Genomic DNA, 20,576 nt, shown 5'->3' with positions numbered 1-20,576 from the left:
GGATAAGACCTATATAGATTCAAAAAATAGATTGTTCTGCCTCACCTTGCCCCGCCACCCACCTGGGGCCCCTGGTCCCCAAAGCTGGCCCCTGCCCAACTTCCCTTGGAAGACAGTGGAGGCCCTGTTGCTCCATTGGCCAGAAGAGGAAAGTGAGCCCGAGAGGTCAAGGACAGGCCCCTTGGCCAGGCTCTCAGGTCTTTCGGAAGAGATTGCTGAAGAAGCCGCCGGCGGGCCCAGGACCCCGGCGCAGCGAGAAGCGGGGAGCAGGGCGCCGCGGAGCTGATCCTGCTGCGCTCAGCTCTTTCTGGCGTTGGAAGCGCAGCTGCTGCCCAATCACCACTTGCATGTCGTCCTGCAGGCAGGTCAACCGGGCGGGAAGGGCGGGTCAGCACACCAGCCCCGCCTCCTGTAGACCCCGCCCCTCCGGCCCCTACCCCTCACCTGCCAGGCCTCCAGCTCTTGTGTCAGCGCCACCTTCTGGCGGATGGTGCGAAGCAGCTCCCGGGAAAGAGAGTCCCGCTCCAGAGAGACGCGGCTGAGCTCCAGGGACAGTTCCAGGGCCCTGAAAGCGAAAGGGGCAGAGAGAGGGTAGGAGGGTACTGGGGCCTCAGCGAGCAGGGGGTTCGGGGGCTCCTGGACCCCAGCTTGAGTGGGACTAGTAACACCGAAACCAAGGAGGTTAGAAAGCCCTTGGGTTGGAGTAGGAATAATTATAATCCAAATCATGAGTGAGGCCTAGAAAGACCAGAGTTCTCTGGGGGCCCGCAGCCCCACTGGGGAGGTAGTAAATGGTGGCAGAGGCAGGCTCACTCACTTATTTACTGCCTCCTCCCTATCAGAGAGGGCGCTGCTTAGGGCCTCCTCGAGGTCCTCCTGCTCTCGCAGCTCCTTCTGCCTTCGCATCTCCTCCCGCAGGGACTGTAGCTCTGCCCGCTGCAGCTCGACCTGCGGGTAAGAGAGGTGGCAGAGATGCAGGTAGGCTTCTGGGTCTCCAAGCTCTTGCTCTTCCCAGCAGCCCGGGCTCCAGCCCTCCCTTGCCCACTCCACAAACATCCCAGGCAGCTGTGGCCCTGTGCTAGAGATGAATTGTATGAGCCCCCATGTTGGTGAGGGGCTAATTGGGTGGTATAAGTTTGTATGGAGAAGCATTAGGAGGTGGTACTAAGGGGGGGATGCAGTCCAGGAAGCCTTCCTGAGGAAGGTGGCTCTTGAAGCATGACTAAGTTTGTTGGGGTGAAAGGTGATCCAGGTAGAGGGAGATTAGTGGACAAAGGCTCAGAATTGTAGATAGAATAAAGAAATTAGGGCTCTGTACCCAGCGCAATCCCCCCCTGCCCCCCACATACACACACCTCATCCTGCAGCTGGGCCATTTCCGCCTCCTTCTCCTCCAGTATTTCCCCTGGGCTCAGGGATGCTCGCTTCTTGGGAGGCTCCAAGCTCTCCTCCTGGGGCAAAGGCTGGTGATTGGACATCTCTTGGGTCTCCGGGGACATAGCGGTCTGTTCACCAAAGGAATTGGTTAGCGAGGTGTTGAACTTCCTCAGAAAGAAGGGTGTAGTCTGCAGCCCTCCTGGATGGCTCACGTTGGGACTGGTGGGCCGTGAGCTCACCACGGAATTTCTGCGTCCATCTGCGTTTTGGTGCTGATCACCGTCAAAGCTATCGGCAAGTTCTGACTGCAGTGAGGTTCCCGACATGTCAGCGTCCTGGAGGCGCGAATTCTCTTCCAGCTCCGAGACGCGCCTCTGCAACCTCCGCAGCGTGCTCAGCGCCTCCCCGGCCTCGGAGCGCGCACGTTCCAGCTGTGAACCCATGGTTAGAAAGACAAGTGTAGGTAGACACATAAGCTTGAGCGGTCAGCCAGGTACGCTGGCTGCAGGCATTCCGCGGCCCGCCTCCAGGGGGCGCCGGCGCGCCGTGGAGAGCCAGGCGGTTCTGGGCATCGGCGCACCCCAGCAGCCAGAACCTGTTCTCCCTTCTGTATCGCTGGGCGGCCTTGGGACGCGCAGTTCTTGGCCAGTACCAATTTCCTTGCCCATAAAGCAGGGCGCGCGCGGGCACCCGGCTTTAAAGACTCCCATCACCTTCCCTTCAGTCTCACCCCACCTGGGAATCTCAAAGAAAGCCCCGCCCCATTCCCAACCTGTCAGCCTTTTTCACTAATTGCTAACATCTAGAATTGATTGAGCTTTCTAAGCCCGCGCTGTGCTCAGTGCCTCACATGCTCACCAGAGGTCTCATTACCATCCCATCTCACAGATGGGAAAACTGAGTCTGGGGTCTCACAATATAAGAAGGGATACTGGGATAGGAACCCAGAAAATTTAACCCCGAAGCGCAAACTCCTGAGATCTCAAATATCAGGCCATTCTGCCTCTTCATACCCTTTTTTCCATCTCCGCTGCCCCAGACCTGGTCCAGGTCCTCATCATTTCTGGCTTGAGCTCTACCCTCAGCCCCCTCTTTGACCGCCTAGCTGCCTGGCTCTGTTGCATTCTAAGAGTATACCACCCCTGCTTAATACCCTTCCATGGCTCCCACTTGCCCTTGGGTTAATGCCTGTGCTCTCATGGCCCAGCTGCTGGGGCTCATAGTGACCCAGCTCTGACCTCATCTCCCAGGAAGACCTGAGGCAGTGGCTAAGGTCCCAGCTGGATGTACCCGCACACCGCAACCCCCGGGTCACCTCCAGGCTGTGTTCCCTCCTCTCACGCCGCAGTAGCAACAGCTCCTCGTGGGTTGCCTGTAGCCTGCCTTGACCCTTCTCCACTTCCTCACGCAGGCCTCGGATCTGGGCTTCCAGGTCCTGCCGTCGGCTCTGCAGCATCTGGTTCTGGCAAAAGGCCTCAGAGTTAGAGGGGAGGTGCTAGACCAGTTCTAGATAGCCTGCAGCCTTCCTGGCTCAACAGGCCCCCAGCCCTAGCTGGCACTCACTTCACCCTGCAGACTCTCCAGCCGTGTTCTCAGCTCTGCTCCAGCCAGGGCCTGAGTCTGGCACTGCCCCCGAAGGGCATCCAGTTCCTTCTGAAGTCCCTGCTCAGTCTGGGAGGCCTAGGGAGAGGGGAGGAAATGGAGATGTCAGCTGGCCCAAGCTTTAGCACCAAGCCCTGGGCACCCCCACATCTGGACCCTGGAGTCTGTCCCCAACCCTGACCTGAGCTCAGGGCTGTCTTACCTGGGCCAGTTGCTGGCTGAGCCGAAGGTTCTGCTCGCTGAGTTCACTGAGGGCTCGTGCCCGCTCGCGCCCACTGTCCTGCTGCTCTGAGCGCTGCTCCCCTAGCTGGGCCCTCAGGGCCTCCACGTCCCCTTCCAGCTCCACAGCCCGGGCCTCCCATTCGGCTCCCCGTGCTGCCAGGCCCCGGCGGAGCTCATGGTTCTCCTGCTGTAGCTGCTGTGGGGATACAGGGTCAGAAACAAAGAGGGAAAGATGAGACTGGAATAGATGCTGAGGGACTAAGATGGAGAGACAGAAACCCAAAGAGAGTCTGAGGGGTTCTGAGACAGGCATGAAAGCAAGAGACAGTAAGGGAAGAAGCAGACAGAGAGAGTGAAATGCAAAGACTCAGAGAGAAGGAGTGGGGAGCAGTAGAGAGAAATTTCCAGGCCAGAAAGGAGGGGCTGACCCTAGGCTGTGGGGTGGGGCTTGCTGATGCCCACTCACCTCTGGCTGCTGCCTGGGCTTCTGGACCCGAGGTCGCAGGCGCCGTTTTTGGCGCCTGAGTCTGGCAGAATTTAAGCCCCTACCCATGGCCTCACACACCTGTGTCCCAGGGGCTCTGGAGATTTAGCTTCTGCCCAGCCTCTGCTCAGCCCCTCTCCCCTAGCTCCTCCTGGCCAGCTCCCTCTAATTAACCCTGGCCAGCCCCACCCAGGCCCCATGGCTCTGCCTGCCCTCCCTAAAACCTGTCCAACTAGCAGGGGGAGGCGCCTGACAAACCCAGATGCCCAGCTAAGGGAGGCAGGCAAGTTGGAGGGCCAGCCTCGGGCCCCAACTCTCTTTAGACTCTCAAAGCTGGAAGGCCATGCTCAACATAGCTGCTACAGTTAATAGCAGTACTGCCAGGTCCTGTGCTAGTGCTTTACCTGTACTATTTCATTTAATTCACTAGCATTAGAATCATTGACATCTTCATTTTACAGAGGAAACTGGGGCTCAGAGAGGTGAAATGCCTTGCCCAAGGAAACAGTGAGTTAGTGGAGCAGGGATCCCACCCAGGCAGCCAAGCTCTTAATCAAATTTGTGGGGGGTGGGGCAGGGTGGGGTGGGGTGGACACAGCTCTGAGAATAAGTCCACAGGATTGGGTTACAATTGTCCTGGCTGGTGCCCAGCCCTGTTGCTGCTTTGTGTTCAGGCAAGTTCTTTAATATATCTATGTTTCATCCATCCATCCATCCATCCAGCCATCTATCCATCCAGCCATCCATCCAATCATGCAATATTTCCTGAGTTCCTTCTGTTCTGGGGTCTGACTGTCAGCAGTAAGCAAAACCACCAAGTTCTCTGCCTCAAACAGCTTAGCGACCAAAGAGTTTGAGGCAAATGGATACATGCTTGAACTAGGTCGTTTTGGAGGGACAGTAAGGGCTATAAGGAAATCCTGGGAAGTGATGAAGAGGAGCAGGGTGGAGTGGGGGCTCCTTCAAGAAAAGTGATGTCTGAACTGACTCCTGCAGGGCAATAAGGAAGAGGGCTACACACAAGGAACAGCAAGTGCAAAGGCCCTGAGGGAACAAGCTGGGGTTACTCAAGGAACGGAAAAGAGGCCCTGCTGGAGGAGGCGTGGTACGCTGAGCTGAGGTCAGGGAGGCCGCCATGGAGACTTTTAGGACCTGATGAGGAGTTTCAGTTTCATTCTAAGTGTGATGAGGAGCCATTGGGAGGTTCTGAGCAAGGACCGAAATGATCTGATTTACAATTTTTGAAGATCCCTCCAGCTGCCCCATAAAGAATGGGCTTCAGAGAGCAAGAGTAAAAGCTAAGGACCAGTGAGGAGGTGGCTGCAGTGTCTGGGGCAGAGGTGATGGAGGCTGAGACAGCGTGGAGGCTGCGGGGATGGTAAGAAGTGAGTAGACTCAGAATCTGGTTTAGAAGAATCAACAAGGCTTGCACATGTGAAAGAAGAGGTCATAGAGATGCTCAGGATCTGCTGCCGCCATGGAAAGGTGGGATGGGGACAGTGGGTGATGGGTCGTAATTGAGTGCCACTTATGTTGAGATACCCATTAGATGGTTTGGTGGAGAGGTGTGGGGCAGTAAGCTACCCCTGTTGGGATTGGGGCAGCAGTTGGGGCTGATGACATGGATTCACTGTTGTCAGTGGAGTCCAGAGTATTTAGGGGCCAGATATGACCTCAGGATGACAGCGAGGCTGACAACAGAAACTGGGTAAAGGAAGAACTGTTCCTACCTCACAGAGTTGGGTGAGAATTGACTGAGATGATGCATGGAAAGTGCTTAGCTCAGAGCCAGGTGGGGAAGAGGTGCTCAGTAACTGTTGGAGTTGCACTATACCGCTTAGGAGCCGGATCCAAGATTCAGAGAGCGCAAGCAGCTTACCCAGTGTCACACAGTCAGGCAGAGTCTAAACTCAGGTTTTGATTTATCCTCAGAGTCCGTGTTCTTAACCACTGGACAACACTGCCAGGGAGAATGGGCCCAGCCCTGAACCATTCCAGAAGCATCCTCTACCTGGCTTTCCTCCTCCTGCCTACCTGTCCTCCCCCTGCCCACCCCTGCCCCTGCCTGCAACCCCTGCCACAAGCTCACTTCCTCACGCTCAGAGTGCTGGGTGCTCAGCATCTCCAGCTGCCTCTGCAGCTCCTCGTTTCGCTCCAGAAGCATCTTGCCAAGCTCCGCGGCCAACAGCAGGTCCTTCTCCTTCTGTTGCAGCTGCAGGGCCAGGTCCTCAGGCTCCTCAGGCCCTGGGCCACCTCCCAGAAATGAGTCCCGCCGCTCCAGCACGAAGGGGAAGAAACCCTCATCGCCACTGGGGGAGGCGCCCCCCGAGAGCAGCCCCGACGGGAAGCTTGGCCCTTCTGGGGAGCTCATGGTGCTTGCAGCATCTGTGAGGACAGGTAGGTCTGTGAGGACAGGTAGCTGCAGGACACTGTACTCTGCAGCCGGGGTTCACTCCTAGCTGGCCAAGACTTGGCCCACCCTTAATTCTTCACCTGCCCACTGGCCCTCCCAGTCCTGAAGCCAAGACCACAAAGGGTTAATGATCTATGTTTTGACCACACAACTCTGTTAATGTCCCCAGGGTAAATTAAGGCAGGGAGAAGTAGGAAATGGGCTATCCTGCCTTCTGTGTCTGGCAGACATTCTCTGCTCCCAGAAAACCTGTCCCTGTACTCTGGGATACAGGCCATCCTGATGACGGTCCCTGCTTTCCTCTTTCCAGACTCACCAGCTGAGAAACTCTTCCCAGAACCCAGGTTCTTAGGGACTCAAGACTCAGGGACAAGCTAGACCCTTCTCCTTCCAAAACCAGGGCCTTGGGAACTTAGATGTCCTGACCCCTTAGTCCCCAGCAATCCAGCCCCCTCCTCTTCCAGAAGCCCAGGTCCACAGCTCCTCAGGACTCAGATGCCCTGCCAGATATCCTGACCTTGTTCTCCTAGTTTCTCAGGAACCAGGTATATTGGTCCCCACCCTTCAGAACTCAAGTTCCCGGACCCTACCCTGAGCCTTCCCCTTCTGGAGTGTTGGCTCCGTCCTCCAGTTTCCAAGGGCCCAAATGTCAGGCCGGCCCAGGGCAGGGCGAGGTAACAGGTTGTGCCAGCAACTGCTGCCTCGCCAATCCAGGTTCCTGTTTACTCACCAGCCGGCCCCTGGGGATGGGAGCCTGGTGGCACTTCCCTAGGGCCTCCCAGAGCCTGGCAGTTCAGGGGCTCCAGAGGGAGGGGATACATGGGGCTTCCCCGGCACACTCCACTGCAGTCCTCTGGGGGTCCCCCCATGCACGCTCGCATGCACGTGCACACACCACACTCACATACCCCTGTTCCTTTCCTCCCCTCACCAGGTGTCTAAGCCCAGCCCTACCTGCAGGACCCAGATGTCACAAGAGTTCCAGCTCAGCTGCCCTCAGACCCACCTGGGGGGTTTCTTTGACGTGGCCCCTGAGGGCCTGACCCTGCTCTGGAAACCAGAGGGCGACCCTCCTTCTCCCCCTCCCCACACGGAGCTGCTATTTAGCACCGCAACCCAGGCGTCATAACCCTCAACTCTAGGCGTCCGAAGCCCAGCCACCGCTTTCCTTCCTGCCGGCCTCCCCTGCTTCCCCGCCCCAGGAATCAGTCCCGGTGCCCCTGCTACCCAGCCAACCGCGCCAACTCGCCCGGCCTCTGTCCTGCCCGAAGCCCGTCAGGAGTCTGTTCTCCGCGCCCCCTAGGCTCTCACCCGACGACGCCGGGCTCTCTCGGAGATCCCCGCAGTCCCGGATCCCCTCTTCCGGAGGCGGCGTCAGGTGCACTGCCCGCACAGGTAAGGGGGCGGTGCCGCAGACGGGGCTGGGGCGCTCCCTGGTGGCCGAAATGGCCGGGCGGAGCCCAAGGAAAGTCACCTCAACCCAGATCAGAGGCACTGACCTATCTTGCTGCCATTAATGGAGCGCCTATTGTGTGCAGACACCACGGGAAGCATCTACGTCAGCTCCTTTCCCCTCACAACTGTCTTGTGGGATAGAAAATTATTATTTTTTATTTATACATGTTTATTTTTCAATTAAAGTTGACATACAATATTATATTAGTTTCAGGTGTACAACATAGTGATTAGGCATTTATATATACCTTACAAAGTGTTCACCCCGATAACTAGTACCCATCTGGCACCATTCAGAGTAGTTACAGTATTATTGACTATATTTCCTATGCTGTACTTTACATGCCCGCGACTATTTTTTTTCTTTAAATATTTCTTTGTGATAGAGGACACCTACTCAATTAGAGGTCTTAAAAAAAAAAGAAAAACCTATCATGCCATTAATTCATAAGGCATGGGCTCCAGCAGCTCAGTCTCCTTTCCATTCATTCTCACAAAGTATGCTGCTCTGAGTGGGGTAGGCTGGTGCTTCAGTTGAACTCAGGTAACTTTTTCTTTGGCTTCCTTCTTTTTTTGATCATTTTCCTTCACACGTTTCAGGAAACTATCTCGAACACTTAGAGTGCTTAATATGCTCAATATGTCCATTAATTCTCTTGGCAAGAATCTTGACTTTATCTTGTTTGTTTACAACACTGCCAACCACATGCTGGGTAACGCTGTAAACATGTCCAGTTTTGCCGTGGTAGCATTTGTGGGGTGTTCCCTTTTGAACAGTGCCCATTCCCTTGATGTTTACAATATCACCTTTCTTGTAGATTCGCATATGTGTGGCCAAAAGAACAACTCCATATTTTCTAAAAGGCCTAGAGAACATATAGTGGGTACCTCTCCTCTTTCCCTTTGTGTTGGTCATTTTGGTGAATTGCTGGAAGATGGCAGTTCTGGCCAAAAGGCTCCCTGTGACTATTTTTGTAACTGGCAATTTGTACTTCTTAATCTCTTTCACCTTTTTCACCCATCCTCCAACCCCCACCCCCACCCCTGTTGAAGACATCAGTTTGTTCTCTGTAGCTATGAGTCTGTTTCTTTTTGTTGGTTTATTTATTTATTTATTTAATTTCATTTAGCATAATACCCTCTAGGTTCATCTGTTGTGACAAATGGCATGATCTCATTTTTTATGGCTGAGTAACATTCCATTGTATATGTACTACATCTTTATTCAATCGTCTATTGATGAACACCTATGTTGCTTCTATGTCTTGGCTATTGTAAGTAGCACTGCAGTGAACATAGGGGTGCATATATCTTTTCAAATTAGTGTTTGGGATTTCTTCGATTAAATACCCAGAAGTGGAATTTCTGGGTTATATGGTAGTTTTATTTGTAATTTTTTGAGGAACCACCATACTGTTTTCCATAGTGGCTGCACCAATTTGCAATCCCACCAACAGTGCATGAGGTTCCCTTTTCTCCTCATCCTTGCCAACACTTATTTGTAGATTTATTGATGATAGCTATTCTGACAGGTGTGAGGTGATATTGTGGTTTAGGATAGGAAATTATTAGCAATGATAATAACATGTTAAGCACTCTGCTAATTCGGCTCTTTTATAGTCATAAATTGTTTACTTTCATGACATCCTAATGAAACAGGAACTACTATTATCCCCATCTTACAGAAGCTGAGGCTCAGGGAGGACCTAACTTGCTTGAATTCACATGGGCAGAACTTAAATGTGATCTGCAGAAGTGTGACTTTAGGGTATGTGTTCTTCTACTGATTCCCATGCTGCAGTCAAGGACAGCTAAAGTGACTTGTCAGTGTGGCTCCCAGCTTGGGTCTCTTAGTTCCCAGGCTGCCCAGAGCTGGGCACTGTGCTCCAGTCTGGGACAGAGGCCTTAGAATGGAGACCAGAGGATTCAGGACTGCGTTCCTGGGTCCAGCCCTATGCAGCCTAGGCATACAGGTGATGCCCCAGCCATGGCCTTGTGGCTTGTCATGATTCTCCTCAGACTTCCAGGGCTCCTTGAGTCCCTGTGACAGGGGCTCCTGGCCTGGTGAGCAGGGACAAATGGAGGGCTAGGAGCAGTGTCATGCTGGTAACTATTTAACAACAGCCTGTCTAGGGGAGAAGAAAGCCTGGGTTTGTTGCATTTGTCAATTTCTGTGGTATAAATACTGCTTCCATGGCTGATTTCAAGCTACCAACACAACATTATTGAATATGGGTGGAGATGTGCATAACCAGCTTTGCCAGCCAGTACCGGTGGTTCCCAAATCCCTTTGGCCAGGACGCGTGAGTCATGGGGAAGTACGGGCCTCTTTGACTGGGTCTTAGAAAAATAAGAGGAAGATGGGAGCTAGGACTCTTGACTGTGGACTCCTTGGAGGGGATTGGGACTCCAGGGTCCTGGGGCTGGGACAAGGTTTCCTGCCAGTCCAGAGTAGAAGGGTCGATTTCTTTGCAAAGGGGTCTGAGGGCTGCATTGCCTAGCAAGTCCTCCATAATCTCCCACACACCTGTGGGAACAGCCTGGTAGACTTTGCAGGGCTGGAGACACCCTAGCCTCCACTTGCTGCTGCCATTTGACCCCCTCCGAATGCTAGGGTCACCCTGGGCCCCACCCCCACCTACCCCCACTCAACACACCTTTCCTGAGCCCCTCTCCTGCCAGTCAGGGGCTGGGCTCACCTAAAGATAAAGTAGTCAGGGCCTGGCTCCCAAGAGACTCACCCAAGAACTAGGAGGGGTTTCAATTCATAAACCAGAAATGAACCAATAAAACAGTACAATAAAGCAGTACAATAAAGCAGTACAGCAAAGGAATTTGGCTCATGGGCGCTGTATCACACGGCTTCGGTCCAGATTCTAGTTTGGCCACTTAGCTGTGCACACCTGTGTCATTCAGCTGATTAACCTCTGCAGCCCTCAGTTTCCCCATCTGTAAAATGGGGATGATAGCTCCTAGCTCATAGGGTTGTGAGGATTAAATGAGGATGAAGTGCCAGCACTTAAGTTGATGCTAGTGATCCTCGGCCTGGTCACAATAGGTGACTAACCATGCATGTTACAATGTTTTTCATTTTCATAGCAACCTGATGAAGTCATATCCTTCAAACAGTGAACCAGCTCAGGGAGGCAAAGTGGTTGGCTTATGCCTACATGGCAGACCCTTGCCTGGCTCCCAGCCCCAGTTACTCTTCAGATATTTGGATCTGGCCTCCGGCCTTCTCCGAACCCAGGAGTTCTGGCCTCCAGTTGCCCTTCTGGACCTGAGCCTTGGCCTTCCAGCCTCTCCCTGCCCCCAGCTGCCTCCCTGCTGATTTCAGGAAGAAGATGGATGGGAGCGACAGAGTGGCCCCAGAGGAGCCCTAGGGAGGCTGGAGTATGTCCAGATATAAGAGGTATTGTCAACCCAGCCATCATATGCTCTCCATCTGGCACCCAGACAAGCCAGTTTGCTGGGGCCTCCAGGCCCATGCTCAGCCTGGAATGTTCTCCCCACTTTCTGAGCCCCTGCTGGGCCCCTACTGTTCCACACCTCAGCTTGCAGTTTCCTCTCTTGGGAAGCCTTCCAGGACCTCATGATGCCTTGGGCAGTCTATGCGGGGCAGCAAGAGGACAGAAAAATGCCCCCACTTCTCTCCCTGCCCCCATCATTGAGGGGACCCAGTGTTGGAATGAGCCAGTTTCAGACCAAGGCACCTCCAGGATTTTACAACATATACAAAGTCTATGAACAATAAGTAGTATTGTTGGGAGCATTTAACATCTTTATATAAAACATTTCACACTAATGCATTGTTCTGCAGCCTGCTTTTTCCATTTAACTTGATGTTTCCAAGTTTCTTCCTAACTAAAAAAAAAAACAAACCCAACTTTATTGAGGTATGTATGTATTCATTTTCTTGGACTGCTGTAATGAATTACTAAACAACAAAAATTTATCGTCTCATAGTTCCAGAGGCCAGAAGTCCAAAATCAAGATATGAGCAAGGTTGGTTCCTTCTTGATGCTCTGAGGGTTAAATATATTCTATGCCTCTTTCCCAGCTTCTGGCGCTGCCAGCAATCGTTGGCTCGTAGACACAGCACTATAATCTTTGCCTTCATCCTCACATGGCTTTCCCCTCTGGGTCTTCTCTGTGTCCCTGGGTCTCATATCACTCTCTACTTTCTTTTATAAGGACACCAGTCATTGAATTTAGGGCCTATTCTAAATCCAGAATGATGTCATCTTGAAATCTTTAAATTATATCTGCCAAGACCCTATTTTTAAATAATGTCACATTTTTGGGGACTGGATGTTAGGACTTGGACTTATCTTTTTTGGAGACATAATTGAACCCACTACGAGGAATAATTCTTATATGATAAAATTCACCAATTTTAAGTGTTTCATTTGATGAGTTTTGAACAAGTATGTGCATTAACATAGCTGCCATCACAATCATGATCTAGAACACTTTCATCATCCCAAAATTTCCCCATGACCCTCTATAGTCAATCTCTCTCCCCGCTGCTAGCCTCTGGCAACTACTGACCTGCTTTCTATCACTATCGTTTTGTCTTTTCCAGAATGCTTTCTAAATGGAATCATTTATAGTGCGTGGTCTTTTTGTGCTTGTCTTCTTTGATAAGCTTAGCATAATGCTTCTGAGATTCATCCATGTTGTACGTATCAGTGGAATCAATAGGTTCGAAAATTTTCAAACCTAAAGAAAAGTTTCAGGAATAATATAACGGCCTCCCTATAGACTCACAATTGTGAACGTTTTGCCACATTTGCTTTCTCTCTCTCTTGCAGTATACACACCCGCACACAGTTTGCTAAACCATCGGCTACTTCTGGCTTCTTACTCAACATCTCCTGAGGACACAGATATTCTCCTATAATCATGTATAATTATCACATGTGATAAATTGAACATTAAAAAAATACTATAGATACAATAATCTTACGCAATTCACAGTAATGCTATTTTTAGATGACTTCCCCCCCACCCATGATCCAATCAAGGATCACGTATTACATTTAGCTGTCATTTCTCTTTAGTCTCCTTTATCTAAAATAGTTTCCCTATCTTCTTATGTGTCTTTCAGGATCCTGACTTTTTTTTTTTTTTTTTTAAAGAATCCAGGAAAGCTGTTTCCCAGAAGGTTTCTGAGATGTAGCCAGGATAGTGCATTTGGATTTAGTTTGTTCCTAACTGCTATCTGGTATTTCATCCAATGTTTATGCCCCACTTTATTTCTCCACTCACTTATCAATGAACATTTAATCTGTTGGCACTTTTCCAATGTTATAAACAACATTCTAATGCACATCCTTGTACAGATATCTCCATGGACACATGGGTGGGAGTTTTGTGCTATCATCCATCTACAAGTGAAGTGAGTGGGGAGAGGTGATCCAGTAATCTTTGCTGTATAATAACCATTCCACAACTTAGAGGCTTAAAACAACAATTTGGTTTTCTCTCTCACAATTTTGAGGGTTGGCTGGACTCTGCTGGGGTTCTTGCTCCTAGGCCTTCATGCAGTTGCATATAAACAGTGGCCAGGGCTGGAGTCATCCAAAGGCTTCTTCACTCCCATGTCTGGCACCTGGGCTGGATGGCTGCATCAGCTGGGGCCAGACAGCATTTCTTTCTCCACACAGCATCTGCCTGTGACCTGCATGGATTTCCTCACAGTTTGACTATCTTAGACTTCTTACATAGCAACTGACTTCCCCCAAAGTGAGGTTCCAAGAGGCCCAGACAGAAGCTGCAAGGCTTCATAAGACACAGCCTTGAAGGTCCCAGAACCATCACTTCCATGACGTTCCACTGGTCAAGCAAGTCTCTGAGCCCAGCCTGGGCTCAAGGGCAGAAGATTAAATTCCACCTCTTAAAGGGAGGAGTAGCAAAGAATTTGTACCCACCTTTTATCTACCACAGAGGTTATGCTCTTTAGGTTCATTAAATATCACCAAACTGGTTTCCAAAGTGTAGGTATTAATTTACACTGTGTAGTAAAGAGTCTGACTCCATTTTTGATGTTTGACTGCTCACAGCCTTAAAGCCCCATGCCTCCCTCTTCCGCTTGTGCTGCACAGCTAAGCAGGCTGACAAGAAGGCCCTGATCTCTCCCTTGCACTGAAGGGAAATTGAAATCATCCCCTAACCACAAAAAAAGCCTCTCTTTGCTCTCTCAAGCCATTTCAGATCTGCCCTCCTTCCTCCTGAAAGCCTCATCATGTGAGTAATCCATCTCATCATATTCTCTTGGTGGGAGTAGCCTCATCGGCCTGCACATTTGAACCACATTTTGTGGGGAGCATTGATCTCATTGTGGGGCAACCACAAAATACACCCAGCAGAGCATGAGTTTCATCTGGCCCACACCTGGCCAATAGTTGGCATCATCAGACTTTGTCATTTCTGTCAATCTGATGACAAACATGGTGTGAGATAATAATAAAAAAATAATAATAATAGTGTGTGTGTGTGTGTGTGTGTGTGTAATGTTGGTCTCTGGCACAGGGCTCCTAAAACCCTTGTAAACGGATACTATGAGAAGTAAGGTTCTCACTGTAGTTGGTGTGAGAGAAGTGGGATTTGCTCGTACAGCCCTGGCTCACAGAAACATGTGGTTTGGGGAGAGAAAGAATGAAAGGGTAGGTGTGAGGAGCCTTTGATTTCTGGTGGCCACATGGTCACCCGTGGATGCAGCAGCAGCTGTGCTCGGTTACTAAAGATAAATTTACCAATGGAATTTAGAGATGAACCCTCTCCCGGGGAGCTGGTTCATGGAATGTAGGAAGATGTGCAAACTAATAATAATGTTTTAAGAAAAGAAAAATCTTCCATCCCTTGGTTATTGTTATCTGTAGTAGCCAAAATGAAATTAAAAGAAAGTGTTGAGTTGGACCTTGATGCTAGACTAAGCTCAGATTTCAGTGAGTCTGAGCTTTGGCCACTGGCCTCAAAGTTGCTGCCCAAGGTGAAAATTGTACAAGGAAAACCGAAAGTATCTCTAAGACCTGTGATCACCAAGAAGGTAGTCAATGTGGGGAAGGGCAAAACCAAGAAACTACAGAAACCAAGGGCATCCTGTGAAGGAATCATTTCATTTGTAGATTGGTATCACCGGCTTCCTGAGAATATTTACTGAAATGGATTGTAAGAGTAACAAATTTGGGGGCTGTGTCTCTGGTTTCAATGCTGCAGAGTGAGGAGGAGAGCAGTTTAGGTTGAGACAGGACCCATAGCTCCCTATGGAACCATCACAGATGGCTGTTGTGATCCAGACACACACAGGAGGTTCTTCTCAAGGGAACAGTCAGCCTGGTAGACTGGATAAAAGCCACAGTAAGGTCTGTTTACCCTGAGAGGGGGGACTGTCCATCTTCCCCTATCAATGCCAAGTGGAACACCCCAGATGAAGCAGCTGATATGCTCCATACGCAAGCCATGTGGGACTGGCTTTATGACTGGAATATTCACCCAGTGAGTGCATATTACCCAGGTCATAGTAAATGCTGTGGTTAAGGGGGTTCTGTTGCATGGGCACCCTGTGTAATATTACTGAAGGACCATTGAGGAAGATTTACAGAATTTGTTCTCTCCATTTTCCCTCATGGGTCTTACTACTAATAAAAATATTGGGTTAATTAATAAGAAAATGGGGAAAAGCAGAGGAGAGAAGCAAGAGACTAGTCTTAGCAGGGTGGATATTTTTAAATAGTTATTAAGAAATAAGGTGAATTAAGCAAATTGATAGAAGTGAAACAAAGAGGAAGCACTAATGACTAGTGATGTTGAGCATCTTTTCATGTTCTTATTGGCCATTTGTGTATCTTTGGAGAAATGTCCATTCAAGTCCTTTGCCCATTTTTTAAAATTTTTTTTCCTACCCATTTTTTTAAATAATATTTTTTATTTTTCAATTATAATTGGCATATAATATGATACTAGTTTCAGGTGTACAACATAGTGATTAGACATCTATATAACTCACGAAGTGATCACCCCAACAAATCTAGTACCCCTCTGACACTGTACATAGTTATTACAATATTATTGACTATATTCCTTATGCTATACTTTATATCTCTATGACTATTGTGTAACTACCAATTTTTATTTTTTAATCCCTCTCCCTTTTTCACTGCCCCCCTAAACCCCCCCAAAATGTTCTCTGTATCTATGAGTTTGTTTCTCTTTTTGTTGTTGTTGTTGCTGTTGTTGTTTACTTTGTTCTTTAGATTCCGCATGTATGAGAAATCATATGGCATTTGTCTTTCTCAGACTTACTCCACTCAGCACACTACCCTCTAGGTCTACATGAAATATCTTTTCCATTTCTTTACTTTCCATCTGTGTGTGTCTTTTAATCTGAAGTGAGTCTCTTACAGGCAGCCTATGTAAGGGTCTTGTTTTCTTCTCCATTTGGCCACCTTTTCTTTTGCTTGGAGCATTTAGTTCTTTTTCATTTAAAGTACTTGTTAATAGATATGTAGTTATTGCCTTTCTTTATTCATTTTTTTGGTATATATTCTTTTCTTCTTAAAGAAGTCCCTCCAGCATTTCCTGTAATACTGGTTTGGTGGCAATGAACAACTTTAGCTTTTTCTTATCTGGGAAGTTCTTTATCTGTCCTTTGATTCTAAATTATAGCTTTTCCGGGTAGACTGATCTTGATTGTAGGTCTTGAATTTTCATCACTTTGAATATTTAGTGCCAAGCCTTTCTGGCCTGCAAAATTTTATTGAGAAATTGTTGAGTCTTATGAGAGCCCCATGTAGGTAACTAAGTGCTTTTCGCTTGCTGCTTTTAAGATTCTTTCTTTGTATTTATATTTGACATTCTAATTATGATGTGTCTTGGTGTGGACCTCTTTGGGTTCATCCTGTTTGGAACTCTCTGAACTTCCTGGGGTTGTATATCTATTTCCTTCACCAGGTTAGAGAAGTTTTTCATCATTATTTCTTCAAACAGGTTTCGACTTCTTGCTCTTTCTCTTCTCCTTCTCATACCCTTATGATGAAAATGTTTTTACGTTTGATGTCCCAGAGGCTCCTTAAACTATTTTCATTTTTTTTGGATTTTTTTTCTTGTTGCTGTTCTGATTTGGTGTCCTCTGCTACCCTATCCTCTAAATCACTGATTCTATCCTTCGCTTCATTCACTCTGTTGATTCCCTCTACTGTACTCTTTGTCTCAGATATTGTATTCTTTATTTCTGACTGGTTCTCTTTTATGTTTTTAATCTCCATTTTTTATGTTTTCTGTCCCTTTGTAAAAGTTCTCACTTTCATCTACTCTTCCCCTAAGTTCATTGGGCATCCTTATAACCAGTGTTTCAAAGTCTGCATCCAGTAGATTGCTTGTCTCCATTTTGTTGAGTTCTTTTTCTGGAGCTTTGTTCTGTTCTTTCATGTGGGACATGTTTCTTTTTCTCCCCATTTTGACTGCCTCCCCATGCTTGTTTTTATGGGTTAGGTAGGGCTCCTAAGTCTCTCAGTCTTAGTAGAGTGGCTTTATGTAGTAGGTGTCCTGTGGGGCCCAGTGGCACAGTCCTGGGGAGGGTTCAGCTAAAGGCCTAGTTCAGCTGCAGCCTGTGCACCTTCAGAGCCACCTGCAATCCAAATATGGCTGCCACTCGTGCTGAGGCCACGCCAGGTACTAAGGCCAACTGCTGCTAGTGCTGGGCTTGGGGCTGCTCAGCAAGAGGTACAGGGCACGCTGAGGCCAGATGCTGCTTTTTTGAATATTGTGAGCCTTTGAGAGATTTTAGGAAAGTTAGCAGCATGAGCAAAGACAGGCCATTTGTATGGAGTAAGCCACTGGAATTGGCTTGGGTGGGCCCACAAGTTGGGAAAGGTAGACTCTCAAGGAACCTCCTAAGCAGAGTGACTTGTGTTATCCAGGTTGATGGTGACTTGGATATGGTGGCGCTTGCATTCACACGGTGGGAGGGGAAAGGGCTCAACAAAGGAACAGTGGACTCTGCCAGTACTTCCGTCTGGGAGAAAACCACCCTTTCAGCCCTCACTCTGAAGCCCAACAATTCAGTGTCTTCCCATATGACCCTGGTGCTCCTTGAGCAGCTGCCCCAGCACTGGAGCTCAGAGCAAGTGAGTCCGTCAGCAACTAAGTCCGGGCATGGGCCTTTAACAGGAACACCTGCAACTCCCTCAGTCTTCCATCTCACTCAACCACAACCTCCGCTAGTTTTCACAGCCAGAGGTTGTTAGCTTTTCTCTTCCCAGTGATGGAACCCTGGGCTGGGGAGTCCAGTATGGGGCCAGGACCCCTCACTCCTCAGGTTGGGAGGGGGCTCTGCAGCCAAGATAACCTTCCCAATTCTCAATTGCCACATGCGATTGTGGGATTGGGATGTTTTGCATCTCTGCCCCTTCTACTAGTTCGAAATGACTTCTTATTTTTGTCCCTAGTTGTAGGGCTTCTGTTCAGCCAGACCTCTGGTGACTACTCATGATGGTTGCCCTGTAGTTTTGTTATAATTTTGGTGTGGTGTGGTTGTGAGAGGAGGCATGCATACCCATATTTGAATCGGGTTGTGTGTCTTCTTATTGTTGAGTTTTAAGAGTTTACATATTCTGGGTTTCAATTCCTTATCAGAGATACGATTGCATTTTTTCCCCATCCTGTGGGGTGCCTTTTTATTTAATGGATAGTATCTTTTGATATAAAAAATTTAAAATTTTTTGTGAAGTCCTGTTTGTCTATTTTTTCTTTTGTTACTAGTGCCTTTAGTGTCATATTCAAGAAATCATTGCCAAATCCAATGTTGTAAAGCTTTTGTCCTATGTTTTCTTCAAAGAGTTTAATTGTTTTAGGTTTTTCATTTAGGCCCTTAATCCATTTTGAGTTCGTTTTTGTATATGGTGTTAGATAAGGATCCAATTTCTTTCTTTTGCATGTGCTTATCCAGTTTTTCCAGGACCACTTATTGAAAAGACTATCCTTTCTCCATTGAATGGTCTGGCACTCATCAAAAATCATTTGACTGTATATGTGAGGGTTTATTTCTGGGCTCTCTATTCTAGTCCATTGGTCTATATGTCTGTCTTTATGCCAGTACCACTCTGTTTTGATTACTATAACTTTGTAGTAAGTTTTGAAATTAGGAAGTGTGAATCCTCCAGTTTTGCTCCTCTTTTTCAAGATTGTTTCGGTTATTTGAAGTCTCTTATTTAGGAATAAGAATTTTAGGATGGGTTTTTCTATTCTGCAATAAACATTATTAGGATTTTAATAGAGCTTGTATTGAATCTGTAGATTGCTTTGGATAGTATTGGTATTGTAACAAATTCCTGCAAGCTGTGTGCTAGCTGCTCCAGTAAACGTGCACAGCTGCCTGCCACGTGGCTGGGGATGTAGGCTGGGTAGCCGCTACTATAGTAAGAGATCAAATTTACCACGATTTACTATTCATGCCATTCCCTGGAAATTGTAAACCTTCAGAATTTCATAATAGTTCCGTCAGACAGATTCTGCCAGTGCAATTGTTCAGGTGGAGAGATAGAATCCCGGTGCTTCCTATGCCACCACCTTCCCAGAATCCTCTCTAACCCAAGGCCTTTTGCACAAGAATGGGTAAAATGGTCAGGGGGTGAAAAAAAGTTCCCAGGATTCCTTGATACAGGAGCCTCACACACTGTGGTGCCAAAACCACTGGTAAAGCCCTGACTGGGCTACAATTAGATTGCAAGAACATAAAAATAAGAGTCGATAAGATAATGAAAGTTGGAATATTTAAACAGGCTTTATGTAAATAAGTTGTGTCTCCTTTACCTAATGTTTTATGGGTATGGATATTATGTCCTACTGGGGGACACTTCCCCTACCTGGTATTGTAAAACTGAGAGACCTGTTGATGAAGTCCTCATAGGGGCTAGTTAGGAACATAAGAGGTGATGGAATTCAGGTAAAAGTTATTATAAGAACTGGTATGTTTTAGCAGGCTTTATATGAAGTGGTTGCATCTCTTCCCTGATTGTATTATGGGAATGGACAGTGTATCGTCTCTATCTAATCTTGTAAAACTGGCATGTAAATCTGCCCTTCAAGCCACAACAATTGGATGTGCTGAATAGGAACCTGTGTAATTGCCCAAGCCCACACAGTGTAGAATAGAAACTGGGATGTGGGTGGGGACACTAGCAATAGCTAGCTCATGTGGAGTGTGGACTGGGGCTGATGGCAACACCCCATGAGCACCTCCTAGTGATGACTACTGGAACTTTGGACAAGAGAATTTCCATTTGAGGGGCAATTTACTACCTTGCTGTCAGACATAAATTGAACTTATTCTCTATGACTGAACAACATAAAATCATCTTGAAACCTGAAATACCCACAATGTCTTTTGTCCCTAGTTGTAGTGATGTCAGAGAAACACTCTAATGGGTATTGCAGTGTCCCAAAGATTTTGATAATGAAATGGAAATGGTTTGTACAGGATCATGCTGCCTGGGAACGCAAGGAGATACGAGCAGGGAGCCTCTTTTCCCTTAGGACCAACTTCAGAATGGTACGAGGAGCTGCTGGATTTTATTGTCACCTAGACAGTGCCCTTGACTGACCAACAAAGAGCTATTTGGTTCATGGATGGCAGTTCCACCGTGAATGGACAACATCCTATTTGGAAGGCCACCACTCTGACGGAAGAAGGTAAAAACAGATCAGCCAAGTGAGCTAAATTGCATGCTGTTTTCCCAGGAGTGACAGAAGAATTGAACAGTGGTAGAATTCCCTATATTTTGGTTTCTACCAACTCATGGATAGTGGCCAATGGCCTGTATGGGGCACAGCCCTGTGGAAACCCCTGTGGGAATTTGAGGGGCGCATTGAAGTAAGACATGTTGATGCCCATCAGAAGAATCCTCTTCCAGGTTCGGAAGGCGATTGGAATAAACAAGCAGATATCCCTGTGTGCTCACTTGAGGTGGCCACCTGGGCCCATGAAATAAGTGGACATGAAGACTGCATGTGGCTATGTGG

The 20,576-nt window shown here is 48.2% G+C and overlaps 1 protein-coding gene across 1 annotated transcript; it reads right to left on the bottom strand.

Annotated features, from left to right (window-relative positions):
• Positions 1-34: 34 nt before the first annotated feature.
• BICDL2 (BICD family like cargo adaptor 2) lies at positions 35-6,065 on the bottom strand. The gene is made up of 9 exons (XM_011376570.2): positions 5,775-6,065; positions 3,182-3,397; positions 2,941-3,057; positions 2,693-2,839; positions 1,617-1,808; positions 1,356-1,505; positions 818-948; positions 445-565; positions 35-355 (listed from the first exon to the last, which is right to left on the bottom strand). The coding sequence occupies exons 1-9, from the start codon at positions 6,054-6,056 to the stop codon at positions 194-196; spliced, it is 1,518 nt and encodes a 505-aa protein (XP_011374872.1). The 5' UTR covers positions 6,057-6,065; the 3' UTR covers positions 35-193.
• Between the last annotated feature and the right edge of the window lie 14,511 nt (positions 6,066-20,576).

This window comes from Pteropus vampyrus, unplaced genomic scaffold (genome assembly GCF_000151845.1).
Source record: "Pteropus vampyrus isolate Shadow unplaced genomic scaffold, Pvam_2.0 Scaffold300, whole genome shotgun sequence".
In the NCBI taxonomy this organism is placed as follows: domain Eukaryota; kingdom Metazoa; phylum Chordata; class Mammalia; order Chiroptera; family Pteropodidae; genus Pteropus; species Pteropus vampyrus.
This window is presented reverse-complemented; position numbering and strand designations above follow the sequence as displayed.